Source organism: Stegodyphus dumicola, chromosome 7 (assembly GCF_044657685.1).
Source record: "Stegodyphus dumicola isolate Sdum_Otavi_A_Nest chromosome 7, ASM4465768v1".
In the NCBI taxonomy this organism is placed as follows: domain Eukaryota; kingdom Metazoa; phylum Arthropoda; class Arachnida; order Araneae; family Eresidae; genus Stegodyphus; species Stegodyphus dumicola.
In genome coordinates this window covers 106,586,906-106,605,641 of record NC_140774.1, presented here as the reverse complement: position 1 = coordinate 106,605,641, position 18,736 = coordinate 106,586,906, and the positions used below count along the sequence as shown (strand labels likewise).

General features: G+C 33.7%; 2 protein-coding genes and 1 long non-coding RNA gene across 12 annotated transcripts in view; 1 reads left to right on the top strand and 2 right to left on the bottom strand.

Moving 5' to 3' along the window:
- LOC146996306 (uncharacterized) overlaps positions 1-4,857 on the bottom strand; it is a 64,279-nt gene extending 59,422 nt beyond the window's left edge. Inside the window, exon 1 of the long non-coding RNA XR_015042177.1 lies at positions 4,532-4,857. This is a non-coding gene — a long non-coding RNA (uncharacterized LOC146996306). The remainder of the gene's footprint in view (positions 1-4,531) is intronic.
- The window catches only part of LOC118200841 (cytochrome P450 3A16-like), a 53,687-nt gene extending 35,681 nt beyond the window's left edge, over positions 1-18,006 (top strand). For 7 of the 8 annotated variants that reach the window (XM_035372816.2, XM_035372818.2, XM_085820684.1 and 4 more), the window contains one exon: positions 13,855-14,323. In XM_035372816.2, coding sequence (XP_035228707.1) covers positions 13,855-14,306 — 452 coding nt within the window. In that variant the 3' untranslated portion in view covers positions 14,307-14,323. Of the gene's footprint in view, positions 1-13,854; positions 14,324-17,644 lie in introns of those variants that run through there. The other variant, XM_085820686.1, reaches the window with a different exon arrangement.
- Positions 16,251-18,736, bottom strand: part of Sec24CD (COPII coat complex component secretory 24CD) — a 114,596-nt gene continuing 112,110 nt past the window's right edge. For all 3 annotated transcript variants that reach the window (XM_035372814.2, XM_035372815.2, XM_035372812.2), the window contains exon 22: positions 16,251-16,892. In XM_035372814.2, the coding sequence (XP_035228705.2) occupies positions 16,752-16,892 (141 nt within the window). In that variant the 3' untranslated portion in view covers positions 16,251-16,751. The remainder of the gene's footprint in view (positions 16,893-18,736) is intronic.

Sequence of the window (18,736 nt, the reverse complement as noted above, 5' to 3'; positions counted from 1 at the left end):
GATTGCATAAGGATTGAGTCTGACTATATATAGTTGTGTTACTCAGGGCTTAATTCCTAAAATTGGAAAAGGTGGAGCCCTATGAAACGCTGTGAGGAAGGAAAGAAAATAAATAAATAAATAAAATAGCTAATAAAATTAAATAATAAATTAGTATTAATTAAAAGGAATTAATTAGTTAATTAATTAAATTAAGAACAATGTAAAGAGGTAAAGAGAAATCTAATAAATTATTAAATTAATTTTGAATAGTTAAATAGAAAGAAAAAAAAGTATCGGACCTCGTCTTATTTGGGGCATCGTCTGGAATTACAATTCCACTTGGATGCTAGGAAGCAGCTGAGCCAATCTCGGTCTGAGTTTAAGCACTTATTATGCATATAATGTACTATTCCAAGAGAGGGCAGTTACCAGTTTTTTTTTTTTTTTTTTGCAACACACCAAGGAAAAGGGATAAAGCTCTACTAAGGAGAACAGTGAGAATTCTAGGAACAGCATGAGGATATGGAAAGAAATTTAACCGAAAAGCTTTGAAAATAAAGAGGGAAGAGTTCAAGACTTTCTGATGGCGATGCCCTGTCTATATAATTCTAGCCGTCAAGCAGAAATTTTCCTGACTACTTTTCCTGAATAAATTTTCCTAAATACAACGTGAGAATAAACATAAGACTTCTTTGTTCAAGTGACAGCAATATTCTCGCGTTTGGTTACATCATTCAGAAAGTCTACAAGAGCTCTGCAGTAAGAAGTCACTAGCGTGGAACGTGCATGACCAGAGTATCACTTTTAGTTCTTTAAGGAATACAAAATTTACCCGCTGTCATGAATTCATTGCATATCCTGTAGAATAAACCTTTGAGATATAATTGGGGGCTTTTCGCACCTTAAAAGTCTCAACCTCTGTGTAAGGCTTGAATGCGACGGAAAGACAGGCCTGCATTAAGAAGTTAGAATCGGATTCTTAAAATATATTTACTATTAAAACAAAATTCATGTGCTAAAATTGTGGTTGACGTGCATAAAAGAAGTGCTGGAGCCCTTTTATTTAGGACTCCGCTTCGCTCCGGCTGAAATTATAATTTATCTCAAAAACTTAGAAGTCCCGGAGCCGGGCTCCAGCGCAATTTAAGCTCTGGTGTTACTGTTAAAGACCCCATAACATGAGAAACATGCTTCACTAGTCCACAACATATACGCAATGAAAGCATTGTCGGTTTCATGGTTGCCGCAATAGCCATTGATAAAAGTTTGTCCGTTGCTGAAAGTCATCTGGATGTAGACCTTGCATGGTTATGTAGCGAAATGGGTCCCTCTGATCGTGATAGCCTGTGCATAGTACTGCTACTCGCTTTTAGCCTCCTGTCTAATGCGTGGGATTGTCTTCCACCCGCCAAAGTATTGTCTTCCTGTGCTGTTGTAAGCTGCCACCAACATTGTGGAAATTATCTGTCGAGTATTTCTCAGTCTGTCATAAATTTCAAACTGTCCGCTAATCATCAGGTTAATAAATAAAATGGGAAATAGTTCCGTGCCTACTAATTATTATGGCCATGTTGTTTTTAAAGTAGATAATATTAACTGCCGCAAAAAACATACAAGATTCATATCCCAGAGCTACGGTTTTTCACACAGGCGTGCGTAGTTATGCGATGTACAGTATAAAGTCTTTAAAATCCGGACCTCAGAGCTACAAACTTTCTGCGCATGCGTAGCATTTACGCATGCGCATTTAATGTATAACGGACGGTATAAGCTAGGCTAAAATTATCTTTTTCAGTTAATGTTGCAGATTGCGTTGTTCCTTAATCTTCTAATTGGATCCGGCTTATTATTTTTTTTCAGACTGTTAGAGCAATTTTATAAAACGTAAGCTTGAACTTTCGATTATGTCAAAAAGAGTTTCCGATTCTGGAGCTGCCAAAGGATCTACAAACCGAAAGCTTGTTTCGATGTCCATCAAACAAAAAGTGGAATTGCTGCAAAAAATGGATAACGGCATGAAGAAAGTGACAGAAAGGTTAGTGAAAACGAAAAAATTTCGATTGACAAGTTAGTCGGTATTCTTGGCACAGGAATTACAAGACTTGAAAAGCGGAACTTTGTAACTGAACAAGAAAATATGTCTGTTTATAAAATTAAAGAGAAAGTATTAGCACATAAAACGAAGCAACTTAAACAACATACATTGAAAGAAATGTTTAATAGTAAACAAATAAATATTAAGTTTTTTTTTTTTTTTTTTTTTTTGTAAATTTTGATACCCTTTAGATCATAATTGCTCTTTATTTCATAAATTACGGTTTCATAATTTTAATTTTATAATTTCTGCATGCCATCTTACGAGATTTAAATTGATGATCTATAATTCAGAATCGCCGAATTCCCGACGAGTACGAATTAAAGAATTTGTACTGTATTAGGGGGAAAATAAGTGCAAGTTTTACTTTCTAAAAACTGTTTACTTTCATAAAATAAAGAATAAAAGAAAAAAATGAATGCACAAAATTTAATGTTTTGAGTAAAAGTATAATAAAAAGATGTAAGTATAATAAAAATAATGTTTCTATAATAAAAAAGATCCCTAAAATGGAGTTTCGATCAATTCATTTTTAGACCAGTAAAGTGTAATATCAGGTTTCAGTGTTATACCTTGTGAAATCAGTATGCCTAAAAAACATATATTTCTTCTGAACTGGTTGAATGCCACAATTTTGTTCTTGATTTTTCGTTTGCAAGGTGTTAGTTCATATACTCGTCTACAAAACGGTTAGTTTCAGTAACAATATGAAGCACGAGCAGTTCATCAAAAAATAATTCAAAAAAGAGACATGAGTTTGAAACATCCGTTATATCTTTTTTTATTCCTGGAACCTACTACAAAAAGTAAACGAAAACGGAGGACACAGAATTAAAAAAATCTGATGTGTACACCACATGTCTTCCTTGTACGGAATATTAAATTATACGCATTTTTTCTTGCATTTTATTTAAACTTATTAGATTGAATTAAACCTACTTCGCCGACAGCGCATAAACCACAATAGAATAAATGCATTCTTTAAAATTCACTTTGTTTACCATAGCGACACTCTGGCGCTAGGTTTACTTAACAGTATTATATTTCGTTCATATTATAACTCAGAATGCACAAAATTTATATCATTTAAAGAATTATCTAATCGTTGCCACATGTTCTATTCAAATATTATAATAAAGCTAGAACTATGTATAAAAGAAATTAAGCAAACAAAACAAAAAAGAAACAGTTTTTCACAGACGACTGAGTATTTCTCATTCAATTAATTCAGTTTTCACTTCGCGACAAAGCAAAAATACATAAAAACTCAAAATATCTGTATTAAAAATTACGAAGTAAATCTTAAACGCTTATTTACTCGAAAAAATTCCAGAAAGGATTAAGCATGATTTAAATAATAAATGAAGGCGTTATCTTTGTTGTTGCGAAGCTAAGTTTCTCTATATTGGCAACAAATCCGCTACTCAGCTGTTTCAAATGTAAACATCAATGGCTGCCATCAAATTAGGCTTAGCGGCACTTAAACAATTTTAAAATTGTTGATAATTCTAAAAATATTGCGTACAGATTTACTAAAGGCATAAAATCCTTAACCGGAAGATAAAAACAACATAATTCAATCATTTTTAAAGCAAAAAATGTACAATTTACAAACATAAAAGAGTAAAGAAACTGAGATCACTGAGCCGGGTAACAGAGTGGATATATTTATAAATATATTATATCAAGCAAGGTAGTAATTAAAATTAAAAAAAAAAAAAAAAAAAAAAATTGGTCTAAAAAACATCTTGCGCAATATGCTGCAAAATTAGTAAAATATAAAAATTGTAGTAAGCTCGCCTAAAAGTTACCAAGAGCTGCTGCTCCAAAAAGTTCAACACGTTTTAAAAGAATTAATACATATGAAAATCAAACCATTAGACATGTAAACATTAAAAAAACAGAATCAGATAAAAAGTTAAGCGGAAAATGGTAAATTAGCCCAATTCGACTTCCAAACTGGCTTTTCAAGGGAAATTTCATTTATTTGAACGTCGAATCAAGCTAACCCCATTACGCTTTTCGCCGAAACAGACAATTGAAACTTTTTCGCTACAAAAATTTTTTAAAATTTAGACAAAGTGTCTTGGAAATTTTAATAGTCTCAATTCTCTGTTCCAATTTCCCGACGCGTCCGCACAGAATGACACATTAAGGTGTTAAAATATGTTAAACAATACCTAAACTTCCTAAATCTAGACTAAAATCAAAATTAAAATCAAAACAAAAACGAAAATAAATAGCGGTGAGCTATTAGTCCTAAAAATACAAAAACATACGGGCTGGGCCTGCAAGCTTAAAGATTAACAATTTAATTTTTAAATTATAGATTTTAGAAATCTGAAATGAAAAACTGTAATTAAAATAAAATAAAACAAAAATTAAGATGAGAACAAACTAAGTGGGTCTTGCTAAGACCAAGAAAAAGTTGTGACAAAAGAAACAAAAACTGACCTGTGGCGATGCAAAGCTGTCCCTCTTAAAACTAGTTGAAAAATGGCTGCTATTCATTCTGTGTCCTTCATTCGAATGACGTATGTAAGGGGGAGCGAAGTTCTGTGGGCATTTAGCCAATACGAAGAGATTTTCGTTATCTGCAACTCGTCTCCTATTATCGAAGGGGGCCGGAAACCTCGGAAAAACGTGTAAAGATCTCAAAAATAGCGCTTGGCTTGTAGTAGGATGGAAAAAAATTTTTTTCGAAGTGAAAATGGCTAATTCAGCTAAAACTACAAAAACTTGGCCATTAAAGCAAGAGTAAAAGGAAAAAACAGTCATTTGTTAAAAAAGTCGTAATTCTTCAAGCTAGCGGGCGATCAAGCTACTATGAAAAACGAAAAAAGCCCGATTTGTTAATAAAAGCAGTAAAATTGGCCATTATAGAAATTTAAAACTATGTACACAATAGTATTTAAGATAAAAGTGCCAAAATTTTGGAGGAAAGAGAATGAATAAACAAGAATTATCTGTACGTTTTTACAATAGATTCTCTGAATTAGTCATCCATCTTAAACTGTCCGTAGCCTTAGGCATAAAATATCATTATCTAATTCAAAAAATCTAAAAATAGGTAAGGCTAATGCCAGCTTTTGTAAGGGTATTTTTAATTATTTTATGAGGTATTAGGTTACTTTTTAAAATAGTTACGAAGTATAGTATTTCTTCTTGTAAGTGTTCCGCAGTATTGCAAATTCTTTTTATTCTAAGTAGTGAATAAATTGTGTTGAGTATGACTCTTTTGGAAATATTTGAATTCCAGTTAGTTAATTTAAGTGTGGAAAAATTAAATGCTCTTCTTTCGTCGTAAACTTTAATAAAGAGGTAAACTTTAATAAAAAGGTAATCTATAATAATTTATAAATATATTTATATACGTTTGGCGCGGCCGATTGAAACCAAAATACGAGGTGCACATCTACATGTTATAGTAATCTTATATACAAAATTTCAAAGTTCTGAGGCAACTCGTTTTTGAGTTATGTGAGATACGTACGTACGCACGTACGTACATACGTTCGTACAGACGCCACGAAAAATTCTCTTCAAAATTCATTTTAAAGCAGTTTTTTAGTTTTTTTTGGGGGGGGGGAGGAAAAGAGTCTTTTATTCTGTCCTTACGTACAGATATCATGCAAAAACATCGTTAAATTGCATTCGAAAGCGGTCAAAGTGGATATTTTCGTTGAAATATGCTGCCTGAAGCTTTTCGCGATTACAATACTTCCTTTTTACTTCGTACAAGGAAGTAAAAAATACATGTTTCTCAAACAACACCAGCCAATACCGCGCAGTCATTCCTTTAACCGCTTTAGACACATCCATCTCTCCCCACACTTCTCTGAAATAGTATCCTCATTCGCATACTTTGCAAAGGTCATTGTGGTGTTGCATTCCAAAGCTTTGCGAATAATTTTATGGGTAGCAGCGCAAAGCAAATGATAGTATCGAAATCGAAATCCGAGTCAATTGCTAGGCGGCAATTAGTAGCCAACCGCTACTTTAACCGTCTCTGTTGGTAAATTGGCCCAAGGCGTTGGGGGTACTTACGTATTAACGCAACCAGGCCAAAATTCGCATAAATCGCCAAATTTGGCGACCCTACTTACGGCAACCCTACGTGTTATACGTAGTTTTGTAAAAAGAATTTATTTGTAAAAAGAAAAAATAACACTGTGCGTGTACTACCACAGCAATGGGTTTTCGGCGGAATTTGCCGAGAAAAGAAAGAGACTTTTTTGGTTACTGTACCTAACAGAAGTGCCGTTACCCTCATGGAAAAAATTTGCGAAAATATCAAGGAAGGAAGCATCATTTATTCGGATTGCTGGAAAGGATACAATACAAGTGAGTTCAAAAATGCTGGATTTCTGCATGGAACTGTTAATCACAAATATAACTTTGTGTATCCCAGCACGGGCGTTCACACACAACATGTAGAGCGCATGTGGGGCTCAGCCAAATGGTGCAACAAAAAACAGAGAGGAACAGCCCGTCATCATCTTGACTCATACCTTATCGAATTTATATGGCGCCAAGCTCAAGCTGTTAATGGCGAAGACGGTTTTCAATCAGTGCTAAAAGCAATAGCCAAAAGATTTCCGCCGAAAAAATAATTCTGCAACTTATTCAAATTCGAAACCGGAAGGGTTTAATTGTTTTTTATATTTTAAAACAAAATAATATAAAAACTGTATTAAAAATTATCTGTAATTAATAAATGCACAATTTCTTTCTATTCATACTTTTTTACTCAAACTTACAAATAGCGCCAACCTGGTTGCGATAATACGTAAGTACCGGCGTTGGTACTTAAGTTTTTAATTAAGGCGATTTACGCCGCGCCAACTAGGCGAAACTTGTCAAATTTTGTGAAATGTAGGTGGAGTGGAGGGACATGATTGGCAGGAGCCTGTCACACGGGTGGTCACCCACCCAAGTTCAGACTCCGAGCAAAGCAGCTTACGCGTGCAATGAGAAATATTGGATATATTAATAATTATCAAGTTTTGAAACAGGTTATCCAGATTGGAATAATTAAACTAATATCGCGATCTAAATGAAGACAAATGGCACAACTAAGTGCAACAGATTAGCTAAACAAAATATTCAAATTCATCCTTTCTGTAAAACACAGATTGGACAGTGGTAGTCACCCTCCCGTGAACTGTCCACAGCCAATGCATCTTGAAATAGTAGATATCACAATTCATTGAAGTCTTGGTCTGAGAAATTAAACACTAAAGTTCTTGTACAACACTGAATCACATGAGTTACTGAAACTATACACTATGTACATATAGGGACGGCGGTATTTGAGCGAAGTGGCAAATGGTGAAAAACGTTTTACACTAGCAATAAATAATCAGAGCTTTGAAGATCCAGGTACACGGATCATGTCCATAAGTCCACAATATTACAAAGTCTCTGATATAACAATAAGAAGATTACGAAAATGACAAATATAAGATCAGTGCTTTGAAGATCCAGGTACATGGATCATGTCCATAAGTCTATAAAGTTTCAAAGACACTGGTAAAATGACACAATGAAGATAAAATAAAGATAATAGTACTATGTACAATATATACACATTTCACCATTTGCTGTTATGGAAGATGCCTCTTGGGCGCTTTGCTGCAATTTCTATAGTAGGATCATAATTTATCAGATTACGGATATGTTCATATTGAGAAAGTTCTATTTTAGCAGAGAAATTGTAGCTCGTGGTGAGAATTTGATCAGCTATGGGTCTTATTTTTAGTTCTTTGTGTATCTGCAGGTTACGTACGAACCATGGGGAGTCAACAATTTGTCTGAGTATTTTGTTCTGAAAGACCTGTAGTTTGTGTCTATAAGTCTTGTACACAGTGGCCCAGATAGGCAGTAGGGTGGGTCTTATTAAGCTGCTATAGATCTTCTTCTTGAGACTGATATTTAATTTAGCATTTCTTCTTATTAAAGGGTAAAGAGACATTTTAGCAGCGGTGGCTTTGCGCAAGGCATACTCCGTGTGTTCTTTGAATAACAGTTGTGAGTCGAAAACCACTCCTAGATACTTGAAACAATTGCTAGGGCTTGATCATTAATTTTTATATTTACATTCACAGGAGTGAACTTCCGATGACGTCTGAAAAGGAGAATTTGGCTCTTTGACGGATATACTTTTAATTTTTATAAACCATAACAGTGTGCTATGATATTTACTGCGCTTTCAAGTTTATCTACAGCGAGCTGAGGTTTTAGCGACTTGGTTCAAATTACTGTGTCGTCGGCATATTTCACTACTTTTGCATTCAAAGGAACCGGCATATCATTTGTGTAGATATTAAACAGAAGCGGTCCCAGAACAAATGATAGTATTTTGAAAGGGTGTATATATACGCCCGCGGCAGTTAAGGGGTTAATGTTATTTTTAAAGATAATTGCCATCGGGTTAACAGAAAAGGCAAATCCGATGATCATTTAAAAAAAAATTACTAAAGGTTTTTTTTTTCTCTTTCAAGGTTTATTTTTCTTCAGTCTTTCGGTTTAGGCTTTCATGTAGTATCCTGCTTCGGAAAATGTGCTATTCTTTATAAGGAACTGTGCACCCTCCAAGTCCCCGAATGGCTCGAGTAGGCACTAAAGAAACCTATTTCAAGGAGACCGCACAGGAGCTGTTTTAAAATAGAAAATTATTTAACGATTAGGTGTACTCAAAGAACTAACTCGTGCATAGATTTTATGACAAATGAGGTAAAACTTCTTACTCGCATTTGGCCAATAATTGTCACAGTTCCTACATACAGAAACGAATTAGCATTCAAACTGTCCATCCCTCAGAAAGCCAATGGCATTTGTGCATTTTCTCCGTATTGTTCAAAAGCATTCGTAAAAAAACCCTTTGTTCAGTTGGTACGCCATCTTTTGCGATGCTTCCTTGGTAATGCTGAGCAGAGATTACAATTCAATCTATAATAGTTCGAAATTTCTGGAGTGGTAATGAGGATGGACTTCTTCACTGAATTCCCTCACATTTTGCTAGGAATATGGTGTGAACTTTATTTTTGGGGCTGCATATCCCATCTATTTTATCATTCAGTTACTCGTTGCTGGTGAAACTTCTTCATAATCGTCCTGATCAGTTTTCAAGTCGAGACTGGGAAATAAATTTCATTTGGACTGCATCTAAAACTTTGTATTATTGCTACTTTGTGCATTATTTCTTAAATGAATTTTTTAAGGTTTTTTTTCTCCCTCCTTTGAACATATCGTCGTGATGTAACAGCACACTCGATGCATATTCGAAAGGTCCAGGTTCGATTCCTAGCAAGGGCCTTGCTCATTTTTCATGTCCCTTGCTTGAAGAAAAACTAATGACTCTATATCTTACATCTGAAAAGTACTATGAATATGTGCAGTTTTTAACTTGCATTGTAGAAAAGGAGATAGGTTGAATCCCGAATTTTCTCAATATTTTTTTCTAATCCTGAACGGTTTTTCAGAGTTATCTTGAATTCTATAAATAAGAAGAAAGAGGGGGAAGTAACATTTACATAATATGCAAAGTTTTTATATAAATCAAAATTTGCGTTTTATGAAAATTATTTAAGAATACATTTTTTAAAATACACTTATATTTGCTAATTAATATGAATGAAGTACGTAATTAAACTTTTGAATCATGAGATTCATTTTCTTAACATAGTTTGACAAACGTATTTGAGTCACACTACAGTTTAAAAATCAGTAGCCATGGCTGAATATTCTGGCAGATTTCGTTGGATGCCATTCTGAAACATTGTAGGATCGTCACAAGGTGATTTTAATACTTTAAAATATTGTACTTTGAAGCTGCAACAAACGTGTTCTTTTATTGAAAATTTCTATGAAACGTCAATAAAACTATCTTTCCAAAGTTTTGTGTTAAAGGGCTATTTCTGAAGTTAGCATTGGAAAATTTCAAATGATGAAAAAAAGTGGTAATATACGATTTTGGAAATTCAAATCGTTTTGTAGACTCGCAGGATCTCAGATTTTGAATACTTTTCGTTAGAAAAACAACTGTAACTGATAATCTTTGCACTGAAAGAATTAAATCAATTACAGTCAAAAGTCTTTAATCCGGACCCGTCGGGACTTCGGCGGTTCCGGATTATCATTATCGGTTTTTCCGGATTATAGATCATCAGTTTAAATCTGGTAAGATGGCATGCAGAAATTATAAAATTAAAAATATGAAACCGTAATTTATGAAATAAAGAGCAATTATGATCTAAAAGGTATTAAAATTAAAAAAAAAGCTTTATATTTGTTTACTTTATTAAACATTTCTTTCAACGCGCGCATGCGTAAAGCACACATAACGCATAGTCGAAATTAGAAAATTGCATTCAGAAAACTATTTGATGTGTATTCGTGATATTTATAACGACGAGGAATTTGATTTAAATCATATCAAAGAGATATCATCGAGATGAAATACTACATTTAGTTAGGAATTATAAGCCGAATAAAATAAAAACATCTGCCCTGAAGATAAGGATAGTGCCGATAGATGAACTTCCATTTAATTGAGCGCCGCGACGTCCCCCCCCCTCGCAGAGCAGCGTGAAATTGATAAACATATTTCGGAATGACTAGAGAATCAAAGGATATGCTTTTATCCATTTTTTGCAGCAATTCCACTTTTTGTTTGATGGACATCGAAACATGCTTTCGCTTTGTAGATCCTTTGGTAGCTCCAGAATCGGAAATTCTTTTCGACTTAATCGAAAGTTCAAGCTTACTTTTATAAAATTGCTCTAACAGTCTGCAAAAAATAATAAGCCAGATCCAATTAGAAGATTAAAGAACAATGCAATCTGCAACATTAACTGAAATAGATAATTTTAGCTTAGCTTATACCGTCCGTTACACAATAAACGCGCATGCATAAAGGTATTATGCGCATGCGTCAATGCAAGGTCCGGATTAAAGCCTTTTGACTGTGTTTGTTTTGATCTCTCTCATTATGTCAGTTGTATAGGAAAAACTAAATATTAGGTGTGCTTTTCCAAGCAATTTTCATTTCTCGAATTGCATATATAGAACAAAAATTCTCCACGAAGGCATCCTTTTCCTTAGGCAAAGAACTTGTGTCCCCCTCCAAAAAAAAAAAAAAAAAAAAAAAAAAAACTTTAGGCTTGTTTTTAAACTACACTCATGTTCATAAATTAAGGATAATGCAAAATCAGGCAAAGGAAGAGTTAGAAGCAAAGCAAATTTAACTTATTTGTAAAGCTTATTTATTAAACAAAAGGTAAAGAGCATAAAAAGATGCTTTATGTTTGATACTATTAAAAAAATTAGCGATTTTTTCTCCCTGGAGCAAATTAAAAAAAAAAAAAAAAAAAAAACCTATTTACAAAAAACCAATATTACATGGTTGGTATGATTGTTAATACATTGTATGTCTCCCAGACGATACAATACAGTCCGTACAATGCCTAGGCATGCTGAGTATCAAATTATCGATCTGATCTTGGGGGATATTACACCACTCAAAAAGCAATGCTCTCCGAAGTTCCGGTAGACATGTAGGAGGAGGTTGACGGGCTGAAACTCGTCATCCAAGCATGTTCCACGTGCTCTACTGGATTCAAGTCCAGTGAGAATGCTGGCCAGACCACACAGGTGATATCCTCCGATTGAAGGCATTTACTTACGATGTTTGCACGGTGAGGACGAGCGTTGTCATCCATAAACACAAATTGTGCGCCCATGGCGCCCCGATAGATTTGGCTTGTCATGGTTCCAATTTGAACATGCAAGTCAGTTCTGGAACGCAGAATAATTCCACTCCGAACGAGCACTCCGGCACCACCATAACGGTGTCATTCAATGATGTTTTCTTGGTGATAATGGGTACCTGGAGCTCTCCATACGAAAGTCCGGCGAGAATCAGACTGCAAGCTAAACCTGGACTCGACAGAAAACATCACACAAGCCCACTGTTGTGATGTCCACAATGCATGCTCTCTACTCCAGGCTAACCGCAGGCGACAGTGAGTTGCAGTAAGTTAAACGCATCTGACAGGTCTATGAGCATATAGACCAATCTGCCCTAAGCGTCTGTACACGGTCTGCCTTGAAATTGTCGTACCAGTGGCTGAAGAGACAAGTCTGAGGCTGTGCTCCGCCTGTTCCTTTTGGCAGTAACTGCCAAATATCGGTCCTCATTCGGCGTTGTAACTCTGGGGCGACCTGTGCTGTAACGTCTACTCACATTACCATCATCTTGGAATCGTTGCCAAAGCCTGGAGATGACACTCTGGGCAATTCCAAGTTCGTCTGATACTTCCAGTTGGGTATGCCCACATTCCAGACGGCCGATAATTCTACCACGTAAAAAATCATCCAAATGTGTCCTTTGTGTTGTAACTATTCAGTTATTGCACTGAAATGCTTATAAAGCGCCTGCAAACAATTTTACTTCTTCGCCTGTATTCCTTTTATATCTCTCTCGTCATTGTGACGTACCATCGGTGTCATCTGGTTACTTCCTGAAATTTGCATATGATTCTTGAAGATCTGTGTAGTGATTTTACAGGTGATATATTTATTTTAGAGTTCGATTTCCGCGTGACTCCGAATTATCCTTAATTTATGGACATGAGTGTATTTTCACTCAAAGTTTTTTACCTTATTGCACTTGCAAAGACCATTACAATTTCTTCCTTCGACCAGTTGCTTCTGCTAAAACCAATTTTAATGAGGGAAGGGGGAAGCAATCAAAAGGAAATGCTTGGCCCTAACTTTTCTTTACATGAAAATCTGCCTATTACATTTGAAACGATATAAATACGGAATTATGGCTCTCGAAATTCCCAAAATTCTTACATGTGCCTCCTTTTGTGAGGAGTTTTGGCCACTCCTGCTATATATTGAAGAGTTGAAATATTTCAATAAAGATATTAAAATATTTGCATTTTCTCCAGGGCCATATTTTATTAATTCCTTTCCTTTTCATATCTTCGATTTTTTAGTGTAAAATTTACGTAAAAAATATTTTAATTAGATATTATTTAGCATTGTTCCATTTTCCGAGTTCTTCTTTTATGGGTGCATTTTATTAGATTTTTCCCAAGTTTTATTTCAGAAATTTTAAAATAGTTCCGATTGAAAAAACAAATTTTATTGTATTACTTGCATCATTTCTTCACGACTGGTATTTTTTCTTATATTCTCATATATAAAGTCAATGGCATATTGTGTTTCTTGACTACTTTTTACAACATTTGTAATGAAACTCTGCAAAACAAAATTTTGTCACTTGTATTCCGAGTTCAATATATGTCACATACTTTGAATATCATGTTCAATAAAATGTCATTACTTATTTAATAATTAAAAGTATAATGTAGTGCATTTTGTAGATAGAAGGTTGGAAACACATATGCCTGTTGTTTTAAATAATTATTTATGGATTTATTATGTTTTTGTAAATTAAGTGATTATTCTAGCTGTTAAATAATTTATAGATAAATTAAAAAAAAAGTACAAATTCTATAAGGGAAAATATGGTTTATTTCTTTCAAATCACCAATTATAAATTTATGGAAATTTAGAACAACTAACTAAATATAAAAATGATTAAATTGGAGAGACCTATTTTTCCCCTCTCAAAAATAGTTTCAGCTTTGCTTCATTTTCTGAGTTACTTCTTCCTTTATATCATTAAAAGTGATGAAATAAAAACTGAATATTTCACTCAAGTGACATAAAATGGAATAATTTAATAATAATATTTATATTAGGCCTCCAGTATTTAGATCAAGTATTCGGCGAGTCCATGCGAATGTATCCTCCAGTCACAGGATTTGTGGCCAGAAAGTGTGCAGAAGACCATCAGATTGGATCTTACACCATACCAAAAGGAGCAATTGTCCAAGCACCAGTATGGGACATCCACCATAATCCTGATTTTTGGCCCGATCCATGGAAATTTGATCCTGAACGCTTTTCCACGGAAAACAAAATTTCAATTAAAAATATGTCATACATACCTTTTGGAGTGGGCCCCAGAAACTGCATAGGGGCTCGTTTTGCACAACTGGAAGCTAAACTTACTCTTTTTAAACTTCTAAAGAAATTCCGATTTGAAGCATGTGAAAAAACAGATGACCCTTTACCATTAATATGCCCTACTGTCATAATCAATCCAGCAAATGGAGTTTATGTAAAGGCTGTCTTGAGAAATGCTAAATAAGTTTATTTCCACATTTTTCTTGGTTTTATTATTGAACAATAGAATCTTGTTTTTCCAAATTAATCAAGGCCAAGTCCTTTCGGATAATATATGAGTTTATTTTCAACAATCAGAGAATTAAATATTTATAAAACATTTTACGTGAATTAACCAGTTATTATTATTTAAAACTTTACTATAACTTCTTTTTGCAGCCTTCACCAGCATGCAAATTAGACTAAAATGTGCACTTGTCATCAAAATTAAAGCATAATGTGAGAAATGAAACATAACTGATACTTCCAAGAAAAATTATTAATAGAAATTTGTACAAAATCATTAGGTAACATAAATTACAATGTTCGGCAGTTTATTATTCACAAAATATTGAAATTAAAACCAAATTAATAAATGGAAAAATCAAGTCACCTGTTGTAGGAAATGTTTTTCTTCAATATGGTATATGGTATCCTCGGATAGATATGCATGCCTCACATCTTGATTTCATAGACGTTACCAAACTGTTGATAAAGTCTTGTAGAATTGCATGCCACTCTTCTAAAAGTGCACTTTCAGCTGCTGAAGGGAACGGGATGAATTTGGCGCACTAAAATTCAGTGCCCTAGGGCAACTATCACATGCTCAGTCGGGTGAGTAAGGTGGCCAATCCAATAGAGTCATATCTTGTGTTTGCAAGTATTCTGACACAACATATGCTCGATGAGGCTGAGCACTGTCGTCCATTAGCAAAACCTCTGGGCCAACAGCACCCCTAAACAGTCTGCCTTGAGGTTCAAGTACCTCGTCCACATATCTCCGAGCAGTTACAGAACCTCCTTGAAAGATATGCAGCTCAGTGCAGCCATTTGTCATGATTCCTCCTGAAAACATTAAGCCACAGTCATGGAAACAGTATATTTCACAACAAGGGATGGCAAGTTGCGTGCTTTTTCCTCTCTCCAGAACAAAACACATCTAGAATCACTGTTCAGATATTTGAACTCATCAGTAAACAATACTCTGGCCCAGTCATCTTGGCTCCAATGAACATGAAGACAGCACCAGTTTAAACAGGCCTTTCTGAAAGCTTGATGAGTGGAACACAAACCAATAGTTTTCTTGCATACATTCCAATCTTGTTAAGTCTTTGTGCAGCAGTAGAATGGCTTATTCGAGTTCCTGTGACAGCCTGAAGGTCTAAAACCAAATCTCTTGTCATTTCGCGGTTTCTTTGAGCCAACAACAGCAGAGAACTGTCTCCTGATGCAGTTGTTTCTCTTGGTCGCACTTGACCAGGCTGTCAATCAACAACTGATCCAGTGCTTAAAAAGTGGCTCCAAACTCTTGATGTGACAGTTTGAGGTATATTCAAATTTTGGTTGATGTCCATTGACTTCCCTGGATTTTACCAATTATTTGGCACTTTTGAGCTTCACTTAAATGATAAAATTAAGCCATAACTACTGAATACTGATTATACTCAGAAACCACATTCACTTTAAACAATACTAAAGACTGGAATTCCAACATGCATTTGTTGTGCACCACATTGTCAGTTACTGAATTGCATATTTTCACCGCTAATGTATGTGCAGAAGTGCAATTTTGTGTTCAATTATATTTGATTAATATAAATAATTACAGCACTGGGCATTGGCTGCAACATTAACTTAGTGAAAATAACATTTCTCATTGTTATACATGATCAATGCAGGACATTTATATATATTAAATATTATTAGTGTTTAGAATGGAAAATGATAGAAAATTTAAGTAACCTGTTGTAGGAAATGTTTTTTTCAATATGTATTCGGTAACCTCGGATATGCATACCTCACATCTTGTTAAAACCTTGATAAACTAATTGTTAAACCTGTAAATTTAACAATTATTTTATCACTGCCAAATAAGTAATACATACAAATAAGTGTGCATTACATTTGTCACAGATAATAAGTAACACTCTAAAAGATATAAGAAAATTTATTCTCAGAATAATTAGCTACTATAAACAAACTACAAATTAAGTCATAATTACAACCAAAATAAAATTTCCTCAATACTGATTTCTTTTCCAACAATAAATTAAAGCAAGCTTTAAAATTCTTTACTCAAGGGGTTCAAGAAATATATAACTGCATTTATAATAACTTACTTTAAAATATTTTCAGTTTCTAATTTAGGATTTTTATTAAAGCATAATAAAACAGGAGTAAAGCATTTAAATTTTAAAAACAATGAATCAAACTTGAACCCTTTATATTATCATGGTATTTACATAAATCTTTGCTCACAATCTACATAGTTTTCTTTAATTTGCTTTCTAGTGTTTTCAATCTCAAGTCAACAGTAGGAGCATAAAAATATATTTTTTCCCAAAGTTTAAATTGCATCCATTTTAAGACTTGATGCAAGAAATTTCATACCATACTAACATTGTGTTAAACCTAACAATTAAATTTTATCTCATGATAGCAAAGTTCTAATTTCTTTGTGAAGATGACATAGAAAGTCTACATAGGAAACACTTCCTTCTGTAGTTCGATCTTCGACAAGTAGTTGTTTAAACATGAGCTCCATCTTGTCACCCTGTCTCACTATACACAACTGAAGGGAAAAAGAAATATTAAGTATATTAAAACATATTAAAAATATTAAGAACTACCATGTGTCATTATTATACATATTAAAATACAACAAATGAAATATACACCAGAATTTCCTTTACTAGCTTATGTTTAGTATGGTTTTTCAGTAATTTATTTTACATATCATTTCTTCAAAAAGTAAAACTACTAAAGAAATTACAATCAAAATAAATAACAGAATTCTTATAATGTTAATCGACGAATAATATAAAACTTAAAACTGGCACTGATTTACAAAAGACGTATTTTGGAAGACCTTACAGCTTTCATGCAATATACTGCTGAATGCCACATCAATAAAATTTTACAGCATTTTAAGCAGCTTAAAATAATTAATGTGCAGACAATTTATATTTTGTAGAAGTACACAAAGTGTCTACAAGGTCAAAAAATTATTTTTTTAACTAATTTCAGCAAACCAGCTAAATGGATATTGACAGTATTTTATTACTAGGACATTTCAACTAGCTTTTCATAACTTTTTTCACTTAAAGGCAGAATTTTCTTTAAATTCAGAGAAGATCTGTCATGAGTTTAAGACTTGAATAAAGAATGGTAATAATGTTTTGCAGTAGAGCAGAAAAAATAGTAGCAGAGACATTTAAAATATTCTGTAAAGCATATGGGATCATGCATCAAACACATCGCAGAGCTTCTTCTTCTTCTTCTTCTTTTTTTTTTTTTTTTTTTTTTAATGAACAATTTTTCTAGGGACGAGAAAATGTACAAACTTCACAATCTTGAAGAGGTGAAAACATCAGAAAATTTTGACATCTGTCATAAAAAAGTATCAACTGTCTCCTCCCTGATAATTATGATCGGAAGAGAACTACCGACAATAAAAATACTACCCACAAAGATGCTGCTGAAAACTTCTCGTTCCATACATTATACACTGACTGCAAAAAAGAATACTGTATTATATTTTGTAAGAAAGAATTTCTGTATGTCAAATAAACCCAAATAAAAGACAATCCTATTTTCCTCCCCCTATAAACTGCAAATGAAACTAACATTTTGCATAGGATCCTGTGACAAAATGGCACTCATCTGCTTGATCTGGAGAAGGTTCACCACAGAAACAGAAACTCTGATTTCAGGAATCTCAAACAAAGACCATGTTGGTGAACCCTCCATTTTTTTTTATTAGTAATGGATAATTTACAAGGAATTTGTTCCTGAGGGGCAGATGATGAGCTCCACAATGATATAACGGATAAACTTAATAGAATTTAATACATTAGGGCTGAAATAGCTCAATTACATAATTAAAAAAAATAACTGTTTTGTGATGTACAACTGTGTACAGTTGATTTTTATGTACATTGATTTAACAATGTACAATTTTGTGATGTACAACATCAAACAGTTTCTAGAAAAGGCATTCTCAACCACCCACTTTTATTCATCACATTTGGCACCCAAGACTACTTTTCCTTTTCCAAAGTGAAGTCTTATCTTGAAAGTGAAGTCTTATCTTGAAGGCCATTATTTTAATAGCATTGATGAAATTCAGAAAACCATAACCTGAGATTTGAACAGTATTCCAAAAGATAAGTTTTACCAAAGAATCAACCGGACTGTACATATATATAAGGATTGTATCTTGAAGGAATATGTAATATCATATAAGAATATGAGGAGAGGTAATAAGATAATATAAGAATGCCATTTTCTTCAGCTTTTGACTAGTTAAATTTTATAAATACACTCTGTTATTGATATGTAAAGTTTATATTTGCACCAGAAAGAGAAATCATTTATTTAAAACACAGTCCATGATCCACCAAAGAAATAAGCTAC